Source organism: Athene cunicularia, assembly GCF_003259725.1.
Source record: "Athene cunicularia isolate RWA chromosome 10 unlocalized genomic scaffold, athCun1 chr10_part1, whole genome shotgun sequence".
Taxonomy (NCBI): Eukaryota; Metazoa; Chordata; class Aves; order Strigiformes; family Strigidae; genus Athene; species Athene cunicularia.
Genome location: NW_020799112.1, coordinates 8,014,600 through 8,025,916, shown reverse-complemented (window position 1 = coordinate 8,025,916; position 11,317 = coordinate 8,014,600). Strand labels below are relative to the sequence as shown.

At 43.1% G+C, this 11,317-nt stretch overlaps 1 protein-coding gene across 4 annotated transcripts in view; it reads right to left on the bottom strand.

The window, feature by feature from the left end:
• Positions 1-441: 441 nt before the first annotated feature.
• Positions 442-11,317, bottom strand: part of CASC4 (cancer susceptibility 4) — a 29,550-nt gene continuing 18,674 nt past the window's right edge. Inside the window, exons 9-10 of one of the 4 annotated variants that reach the window (XM_026856479.1) lie at positions 9,658-9,825; positions 442-5,863 (exon numbers count right to left, since the gene is read on the bottom strand). In XM_026856479.1, the coding sequence (XP_026712280.1) occupies positions 5,790-5,863; positions 9,658-9,825 (242 nt within the window). In that variant the 3' untranslated portion in view covers positions 442-5,789. The remainder of the gene's footprint in view (positions 5,864-9,657; positions 9,826-11,317) is intronic. The other 3 variants (XM_026856481.1, XM_026856482.1, XM_026856483.1) reach the window with 3 other exon arrangements.

Here is an 11,317-nt window from a genome sequence, read left to right as displayed (position 1 = left end):
CAAAGGTCCTTTTTACTTTTTTTCACTTTTCAAAATACATGATATCTCTAAGAAATAACGAAGCTGTTGACTACCAGTGTCTCAGGTGAATGCAGGTTGCTCAGATGCAGACTGGGGAAAACCGGAAGAGGGTAAATAGCTTTTTGTGTGTGTGGTTTTTTTGAATAGTGCTTTTTCTTCTTCCCTTCAATCTCAAGTCAGTGGGAAGGCCATTTTCCCATAAATACATTTAACCCAGTTTGGTGTGTTTGCAGGGTTATGTGAGGGTGGAACTGTTACTCTTTATGGACTTAAAAAGTGGGTGTAGGGAAAAGAATGAACTAATCAGAAACCATTCTGAAAAAAAGGAATAACTGAAATAATTTTAGTTTTCTAAGACAGTCAAAATAAAGTATGCTCTACCCCTTCTATCAGCTGATGCTTTTTTTTTCTCTTTTTCAATTTAAAGGACTGTATTAAAATTCAGCTAACATGGCTTCTAGAAGGGCGATGTGCCTGGCTGGCTAAAGCAAGTGCTAGTAAGCAAATCTAGTCTGAGTTTGGATTTAAACCCTGGCTTTTCCAGGCCAGTGGTGGCTGTGGTGGGCTGCCGGCACTTGTCTTTACCACACTCACCAGTTTTCTTACCAGCACCAACACTGAGCACTGTGTCGATGTGAAGCACTTCAAAGTGGGTACAAAAACTAGATGAAAAGATACAAAAAGGTTTGTTGGTCCTATTGGCTGCTTTTTTTCAAGAGACTACTCCTTAAATGCATGGCCATGTCCATTAAAAGTTATTTATAATGTGAGCCTTAAGAAGTCAACAAGCTGCTTCCACTATCAGGATATATTGTTTAAAAATCTGGGCTGGGCCATCGCATAAAGATGCTTTGTTTGATTTTTCTTGCAAACCCATTCCACTAAAGATGAGAGCCAGTTTTATTTTGAAGTTGAGCTGGTGGTTTCAGGGAAGCAGATGTTTAAGTAGCTCGCTCGCTCTGAAATATGTCAGCGTTTTGTGTGCTGCTATTTCCATGGAAACAGGTATTGGCTCAGCAGAAATGGCATAGGGATTTCAAAATTACATTTTAAAAAACAAAATCAAGATAGGTTAGTCATTCTTAGTTCTAGTCATAAACACTGATAGCAGTGCTGAACTGAACCTGTCTTTTGAATACATTAGGTGTAGTCATGCAAAGCGGCAGATTGGTGATTAGTATTTTAAATTAATGTTTTTAATAGGTGGGCTGGTGTTCCAGAGGCCTTTATTAGAAAGACATGGATTTATTGCATTTTGTTCAGCACGTGCTTTTCTCTGTACTTGAAGGCAAGCGCAGTTTTATCACTTCTTCAGGCCTCCCCCTTCCTCAAAGGAGGTGAAATATGTATTGGGTGAGAACTACACATTTCAGCTAGTCAGCAAACGACACTTTTTTAAACAAAAATACAACATGAAAGAGTAACTTGTGAGTCTGTAATCTCTAGCAACACGTAAAAATGATGCAAGCCCCATTTTTGGGGGCTATTTTGCCTTTGGGGATGTTTGCTTTAGGAGGAGCTGCCTTACAGCCAAAGCAGTTACCACCGTTCAGTGCTGCTACAGCATTAAAAAATAGGATTGAACTAGTGGGACTTGTTGCTCCCCAGAATATTGTACACAGCACAAATCTAACAGGAAGGGGAAGACAGGGAGCTCCAGGAAGAAGCAAGATGCCTCTGTGCGTTGTCTTGGCGGTTCAGAGATTTTCCAGCTCGGACAGTGGTTCAAGATCTTTCTTCACCCCGAGTCAACCACCCCAAGTACGCCAGAGCAGCTATTCCCAGCAGCAGCTGCGGAGGCTGAGGGAGAGGGGGGAGAAGGCCCCAGCACCAGGGAGTGCGGATCCTGTCCCCAAGAGACAGCTGCTGCTGTGGGAGGAGGACGAGGAGGAAGGCAGGGAGACAGAGCCATAGGCCCGAGGAGAGATGGAAATGCAAAGGTGGTGTGGGACCGACTGCTGGGGGAGAGGAAGCAGCAGGAGCCACATGTGTGAGAGGGGAGATGGCTCTGAAAAACATCTGTAAGGAAGCTACCTACAAACAAATGAAACAAAAAAGGCAAGGAACATTGCTCCAAAAACACGGGCACGTTCCCAAAAGAACACAGACTTTTTTTTACTAGTGGAATTTGTTTGACAGAACAATTTCCCTTAGAAATAAAATTCTTTAAACATTGGATCACTAAATAATGAAGGGTAAAGTGCTTAGTGACTGAAATTATCTTCCTTAAAAGGATACCCACCAAGACCAAACTCTGTTTCTATAGGGGCTATACCTCAGCCAAGTATTTTCCAAAAATCCAGAGGCAGAACAAGCCTACAGTTCACACGTGCAGTTTGCTGCTCAGTCTCCTCGTGTTCTCCCAGCAGCAGAAGGAACTGGTTGCATTTGCCCGTTGCCAGAACATCACCAAGCGCTGGGTGGGCAGCAGTGGCACCACATGTTCTGCCAAGGAGACACCAGCCAGAGGGGGAATCATCTTCCAACACAGACAGTTGTGTCTCTCCGTAACTCTGTACTTCTCTCTTCCTTGGATGATTATAAAATAAGCCATAAAATTGTATCAGTTTCTCAAGGAACAGAAAAACACAAGAACACATGCTGGCTGAGGCCAAGTGTCAGGCCAGGCTGGTATTTTGCCATTTTACTATCTTCTTCAAGCAGTACAAAATGCATTTTTTTTTCTTCACCTTCCCTAACCCATTTTGAGCTCTAAGCACAGCGGGTGCAGACCAGGGGCTGTTCCCTGGTAAAGGAGGAGTGGAGCACTGGGTCACCTTTTGGTCACACACCAGCTCCAGCTGGTGCCGTCCCAAAAGGCCCAAGCCCAGCTGGAACTCGGCACCAGTGGGTGCCACAAGCCCTCAGTTGCCCCTTCCAGACCAACTCGTGGCCCACCTGAGGTGACCACTGTGGCAATTCAGGGGTGGTGGTTTAGCAAGAGGAGCAGCATTTGAATTTTAACTATCGTTAGAGCTAAAGAAACTTCACATAGACTGTTTTAAATAGGAAGAATTAGACAGCCTGTAGCATACACGAAAACAACAAAACATTATACATAATAAGAAATTGATTATGCACAGTTATAGCAAGACCATCATTATAAAATTCATCTCTTTCCCAACATCAGCTAGCTAAGGATTCTGTCTAGAAATGCCAGATAATATCACTCTGTATCATACATGGAAATAATCAGGTTACAGGGAAAATCAGACCAAACAGAACCACACTAAGGAATCCTGCATATCATTTACTGTCTTGCTCAGAGTGGCCAATGAACAGAAACAGTCCCTGAGCACTGACGGCACATTCTGCTTCAGCTGGGAAAGGGGCAGGTTTGGTTTGTTGTTTTCAAAAGCACCACACCTGTGCAGATTCAAAGAAATAACATGAAACGGTTTAATATTCTAGAAGACAAGAAACAAAAATAAAATTTGGTTATCTATCTCACCATCATGTTACTGGGAAAGAAAGGGAACTCCAGGCTGGGTCATGGTATGGTCAGAGGATCCACTGAAAACTGAGCTGGCTATGACCATCGGTGCCTGCCCCTCAGCACAGACTTCGCTGAAAACCAGGTTCCCTCCGCTGTTAACTACTCAGGCTGCCTAGTTCCGTACCAGCAGGCAGCTCCTGGGCTCAGTGCCGGAGCACATCCACAGGCACAGAGCAAAAGGCAGCTCCCTTGGTGTCAGCTTCCCCTCAGGCACCTTCTCAGCAACTTGTTTGTCCCACTGCTGGTCTCAGCAGCTGCAGGAGTGAAGCGCCAGGACTGGCCCAAGCAGCTTTTACACCACACCAGAGTTACACAAGGAGGGATTTAAGGAAGATTTCCCACAGCAGGTACAGTACTGCCAGGTTGTTCTTACACACCCTCAAAAGCAGCTCAGATCTCACTGCCGGCGCTGCCACACGCATTCCTGGGTGCGCGGGTGGTGCCGCTGAAGCAGAGTTTTGGCTTAGGAATGTCCAGGGAGCACATGCTGGTGCTGCCCCGCACGTGACAAAAACAAGCTGTAACCGCTGATGGGTCAAAATACCTCGACTTCGCTGAAGCCCTAAGTTAATCCAATTTTTAAAAGTCAAAAGGAAAAAAAAAAAAAGCCAGAACCCTCACATACTTTAAACAATTTATTAGAACCCATAAATGTTGCTTTCATTAGAAGAATCAACACCTAATTCAGGGTGAAAATACATTTTAAGACAAACAAAAAAATTGTAGTACTTCAATACAGTATTTACCGCAGACTGCTATTCTTGGAACCCTGGTACAAATTTATACTCGCTGTGGTATTAGTACGATATCTAATTCTGAGCAGGTTCAGCATTGCATTTCCAATGGCAAGTACATCACACCATGCAAGGGCCATTCCCCCCATCTGCCTCCCGCGAGTATGGAATGAAGAGCTCAAGGCTTAAAAAAAAAAAACACAACCAAACCACCTTGAGATGCATCACCAGAATCTGAAATTTTTATTTCTTGTATATTTAAGACTGATCGGTAGAAGATTCCCGTGGCTAAAAAAAAAAAAATAAATTGAATGACCATTGAAATTTATTTAAAAGGTTCACTGAGTTGGCGTCAAGCAAACCTGAACTGTTACTTCAACCTGGAACCTGAGTACAGACAGAAAGTACAATTACCCATGTCAGAGGCCCTATCATCTCTCTTCACAGTAGCCCTTTTTGGGGAAGCAGGCTGGTTAATAACCTTAATTTCCACTCCTGTCAATCAAAAGAATAATTTCCATAAAATTCAGAAAGTGCTTAAACACAGAATACAAAAAGTATCTAACTTACAAACCTTCCCACATAGAAAATCAAAAGGTGGAGCATGGCAGATGTTCAGAGATTTGTATCAAAGTATTAAATTGAAAATTAACCGGAGTGACTGCACAGGATGGATGCTCGAGACAGTGGAACTGCACACGATGTGTTTGCCGAGTTGGGGGCTGTTCCTTCTGTCACGGTTCCCACAGAGCCAATGGAGACTTCTCCCTTTCTCACTAGCGCACTTGCTCTCTTTAACACACACATAAAGATTTCCTACAAGCTGTGCTGAATTATTTATATTACCTTTTAAAATAAGCTATTAGTTACACAACCTCTTCAGGATGTATCAACTCATTAAAATTCTAATATGACCGATTTCCAGCTCGAGTGACAAGATTTGGTCATTGTATGCGTGAATTAAAATGGTACTTGCTTCCGAAGACTGCCAGAGCCTTTCCTCAGTTACATTAAGGAAGGAGCAATTTTTTTAAACATTCAGTTTTCATTCTCAACTGCTAGCTCACCTGCAAAATACAAAAACACAGCACTCATGAGAAAAGCAGAAGTATTTTTGCTCATACAGGTATTACTGTAGAAAAGGAGTCCTTTGACTGTACATTGTTTCCACAGTGTATTTCTTACATGAGATACAAACTGTACAAGTTCTCCAGTTTACAAAGTTTTCTAAATTGCAGAAACAATTCAGCCCGTATTTATAATATCAGTTTTAAATGTAAAGATTATTACAGATAAAGTACAGTCTAAGCAATTGGCTCAATGTAACAGCAAAAATGTAGTTTTAATACAGTTTGCAATAGTACAGCTATGCACATATGTACAGAACTGTTTCCTTCTGTTACTTCACTGGCTGAGTGTAGTCGTCACTTTTTATGATCATCTTCCTTTAAGGTAAAGTAAAAATGGTTCAGTTTCACAGCACTTCAAATTCTTCTGTGGAGATCTCCTCTCATCCACATTCCTGCCTCACTCACGCTTTAGAGAACTCCATCACTGAAGCGTGGCTTGCCATAATCAACGAGGTCATTTTGTAGGTCTCTTTCTTCATCATCTGCAATTAAAACATGCAGCTGATGCGATACTGCTGAAGAAATCCTTCCCCAAGCTTTCCCCGAGCATGCTGCTAATGCCTCTGTCCACACGGAGCTGCCTCACCCGTGTACAGGAATGAACTCATGGGGGAAACAGGAACGCACGCAGGCCTGCGAGCGCACATCCGGCTGCTGGCACTCCGGGACAGGGTCCTTGGCTTTACTGCAACCGTGTTCCAGCGATTTGTTGACTTAAGCGACTGCAGAACTAGTTAAACTTACTACTGTAATTTGAGAATCTTCCTGTAAGGATTTCAAACTCTTACCACTAAAACCCAACTACAATGTCAACTGCTTTGGAAAGTCACACTGTCATTTTTTAAGCCATGCCATAAGATTTTGCCATGGCTGGGTGTCTCCTGGGACTGGTGCAGCCAAGCCAGCACAGCCCCCTCCATGCTGGGATAATCCTTTTTCCACCTTCTTCACAGATTTAGGAGATGATGCCTTTCAGGCACAGCACATTTTTCAGTGATAGGAACTTTTACTAACCCTGGAATTCACTTTACTGTCAACGTTTTTACATATTGCTACCTCGTGCCTCATACTGGAGAGTAAAAATTGAAAACAGACTGTAAAAAAAATGTACAAGGCAGCTCTCAACCTTACCCAACCTACCACCAGAAATACCCACTCCGCTCTCAGCACTGCTGGACTCCACAAGAGGTTTTTCAGCGCTGCTCTTCACAAACCAGCCCGTCCAGCCAGGCTCCCGCGTGACCCGCGCTCAGCCCCACAGCCAAGGCGTCATCTCTGGCATCGCCGGGCTGCGGGTGCCCAGCCAGGGAGCCGAGAGCCAGCAGCACATCTCCCTCTTGCACCCAGTTCCTCTTTACAGGGGATTTACAGCTTTGTCCTTCACTGGAAGAACAAATATGCTTCATCTTGGCTCTCTGATCACAGTGACTGTCTCTCTCCACCACTCTACTCTGTCCTACTTCTTGGGTTTTGGGTTTTAGCATCATGAAAAATGATAAAATTAAAACACACTTATGCATTCCCAGTATAACCATTTACCATAGCACAGGCAAAAAATCCATGGAGAAAACGCACAGTGATTTTTTTTTTTCCAAGTGATGCTTTAAAATATAATATTCTGCATTCTACCTGCCATAATTCCGATCTCTCCTGTGTGGGTCCCAGCCTTCCTCCCTCAATAAGCAAAAAAGCCCTAGACTTCAGTTTGTCTCAGTTAATAAGCTTTTCTTGCATTTCAAAGTAATGTTCGTCTTTTACCAGACACTGAGCTGCCTGAAGCTCTCCAACGCTTTTACAGCAGACTGGTCAGCTGGCCTGCGAGGTGGGCGCCCACTGCTCACCTCCCCCCAGGAGCAAGAGGCTGAAGTTTATCTACGTGACATGGGCTTTGTTGGGTAAGAAACGACCACTACAGCATGTGGGTATCACTTCATTTATACAATCCGCCACCAGCCAGCCACCACAAAACTGTAGTAGTAGAAGCCAACAACTTTTAAGTATCACCCTGCATTTCAAGCAGGTGGACTGAAAGAAGGAATGCCAGACATTCATGTGTGTGTATCTCCCAAATTTGTGTGTTTTCCTCTGATAATTTCAATCCAAGGCCCTCACATTTCTAGTGGCAACAGAAAAACCTGTTTAATTAAATTGCTTTGCACATGCCACATGCTTTGTTCCAGCCTAATGCAAAACCATATGATGCTTTTCTGATAGTTTTTAGACAGAAATTCAGGGTTTTTTTTCCCCTCCCTAAACAATTAGCAACCACCCTCCCTCCAAACACCCACAATTCTACCCTCTCCTCCTCTGCAAATTAGTGTAAAGACTAAAGCAAACACTTTTTCCAAAATACTAGTTGTGGAAGCATAGCTTGCCATGCTGGTTCACTCGCATCAAATCAACAAGTTACTAGAAACAACCTAACAAAGGGCTTGGAAAACTAAGTCTGAGGTAGTAACTTATGCTACACAGACATACAGAGGGGTTGATCAGAAAAAAGATTTTTGCTGTCCAAATTTAAAGCCACCAGAGCAGTGAACTGACAGGCACCACATCTAAAAAGCAAATGGTTTTATGAGGCCACTTTCAGTTAGAACTCTTGGGGTTTTTTCCAAATACCCTTTGCATAGCAAGCTACATAAGCCCAATCTCTACGATTCTGAACATTCTCCACTACCTGCTACTATATCATACCCACCTTTCGTAAGCAATGTACAGGAATGCTTTACCAGTAGTAGTTTACAGCCTAGATACTAACTCTTGCTACCTAAAACCATCAGTCTCCCTGAACAGGCCCCCGTGGCAGAGCACTGGTGCTGGTGAGCAAACTGGAGCCTTGAGGTAGAGCAGGACCTGTGTCCCCGCAGGGCTGGGGCACCCCACCTCCCACCAAGGGTGGGCAAGGGGGGTGGCAAAAGGCAGCATAGACCCAGGGACAGTTACATGGCCTTGGTTAAAACCTCAAGAATTGTATTCTGAAGGCCAGTTAAAGAACTGGTGTGAGGCATCACCCGCTGCCTCCTGTGAAGTGAACTAAAAACCATGAAGAACCTGACCCACGCAACTGATTGGCTTTGCGGAGGGGAGCTCAGTGACGTACCACAAGATCATGCCCATGGGGAGAAAGTCTCTTACTTCCACAGCATCAACAGAGCAGCTGCATACCTGTGTCCCCAAGCACATCACAACCCAGTAATCACCCATCCAGAACAGACATTAACAATCCCCAGTGAATAAAAGCCACTGCTAGTTTTGGGCAGAAGTGCCACACCTTCTGGAGCAGCACCGGTAAGCTAATGAACTGCCCAGGGTTCTGATCCATACTTTTCTGTGGCTTGTTCATGAGTTCAAGCTGCCAGCCTAGCCATAAAGTGCTGACACTGCCTAGTTAGACGCACGTCCATAGAAATCAGTTGCTTTTTTATCAGCTTTTCCCCATTAATTATGCTTGGATACCAATTAAATACATGTCTGAAAAACTACCAGCTAAAAAACTTGCGGATCAAAATCAGAGTGCCTGCAGAACTTAATCAGGGTTGGCGTTTTTTTCCCTCCCTCTATTTTGTACTTTCTTTAATTGGAAATACTATATATATATATATATTTATGTAAACGCTTTCATCCTGCAAACATGCAAGCCTTTCACAAAATTTTACCAAAGTGGATGGAGGAGGGCAGACAACGTGGCTGATACATGGCAGACAAGCAATGGAGAGGCAATGCACTGAGGCATGCAGGATGAGAAGTGCTGAACATGCAGATGCGGGGATTAGGCTGGCACCAGATTAATGAGGTTTGAAGTTTGGTTAGCAAGGAAAACCAGAAGCCTGTTGAATCTGTGTACGATGCACCAAAAATCACACTTCGAATTCCTGAGACCTCATTTCATACCACCTCGAGGCAGGCTTGACAGAAGCAGTACTCAGAAAAACTACGCTTCTGTATTTGAAAATTGCTTTAGTAATGTCAGAGATTACATCCCAACTCGCTAGATACCAGATTTGGGGTTTTAGACAAAATAATTTCTGAAATTTGAAGTGTCTTGATTCTCCCAGTAGAAACTGTTTACATGACTGCCATCAGGTATCCGAACCCTCTCACTGTAATGCTGCTTCCAAACGGAGATCAAGACCGAATTGTAAAGGTTGCCTAAATCTTATTTATTCTGTATTAGAAATTTGTGATCAGCGAAAAACAGTGGGGCTTTACACAAATTCAACAAGTAAACTCAGCATGGATTTCATTACAATGGGATGGAGACAAGGCCCAAGCTCACCTTGGACGTCTTCTTCTCCACCATCACCATCCTCTTCCTCATTGTAAGCCAGCTCAGCCTGTTTGTCTGCCTCATACTCACCCACGTTACCATCATCCCCATTATAATCTGCCAGTTTAGAACCCTGCTGCGGATCAACAGGGGACTCATTCTCATCAAAGAATCGGCCTGTGAAGTAGGCAAAGGATTAAGTCAGAAGCAGAGAGGAAAGAAACAGGAAGATTCTAAACGAAAGCAGACCGCAGGTTAAGATAGTCGGGGTTTTGTAGTAGTTTCAGCTGGAGGAGAAGGGGTAGGAGGGAGAGGGCTTGGGCAGGGGGAGAACCAAGGCTTATGGAACCCCTCTGCAAAGGGTGTATGCGGTCACTCCGCATTCAGATCTTGTGAAATCCCATTGTTACAAGCTTCACTCTCCGGAGAAAGGAGCTGGAGTAAGAGTCCAACCAAACAGCTCCATCTTTGATTACCTACAAATACTAATAACAAGTTTTCTTAAAATCCTGAAGAGCATTCCATGGAAGCTTTTGTCTCTAGACTTTTTGCTGAGGAGGACTGGCATTTTCCTACCCACAACAGAGCAATATATTACTGACTTCGTATATGGGGACACCTGCAGCCTGTGCACCATGCTGCTGAGGGTGAAAACCTAGCAAGGACCTGCCCTGCACCTGTGAACTGATTTCTTTAACTACCTAATTAATTTGGCTTTACACTCTGGTTTCCTATTGAGCTTTAACAGTTTTCAAAGTGCTCTAAATCCAGTACTTTTGTATCCCAGCAAAGAATTAAGAATAGTTCCAGATACTGAAACAATGCATAAGAAAAATGAGAATTAGCTGGAACAATGAAACAACTGGACAGTCAAAGTTCAAAGCTGGTGTTTACTGGGATACGAGATCCATTCAAGTCCAGTGCAGCTCAGTCTGCTTGCCCATTCCTTGAAGAATGCAACACAGAGTCTGCAGAGGACACAAGTGTGGAGGGATTATGTATAAATGAAAAAATTAAAAAAGAAGGATTAAAGTGTGATACAATCTTTACAGATGGAAACGGACTGAGAAAAAAAGTCTGCCAAGGAAGATGTGAAGTGATTCATGCTGGAAGCAATTAAACAGAAGTAAAACTGAAGAACAGGATTTCAAAGTTAGGATTAAAAAGGAGGTTGGGGTTACAATGGACAGATGTAAAAATAAAATTATTTCTTAAAACAATGAAAATCATCGTATGTGGCAGCATATAAAAATCAGGACAGAAACAATAACACTGTGGTTATCTGGGTAGGGAGAGAAAAGCAGAAGAATCACATCTAGTGCAGCTCAAATGTACAGAAACAGAAGTTTCAGTTGTTTATGTAAAATAAGCAAGAAGAAACTATGATCTGTTTAGAAATCAGAAGTTTAAATATTATTCATTCTCTATTCATCCCTAATTGAGTAATCCTTGCTATGACTGTATTTTTGGACACTGCATTGTATATAAAAAGCAGACAGAACTGTACAACTCGTGCATATTAAATATCAAACAAGCTATGGAAAGACAACTGAATGCACTTAAGCTACAGAAAAAACAAGCCTGTAGATGTGTCAGAAATACCGTGACAAACAAGTACTGAACACATTTCAGCTGACAGAAGGTTAAAATGTTATCAAGGGATCCTGGG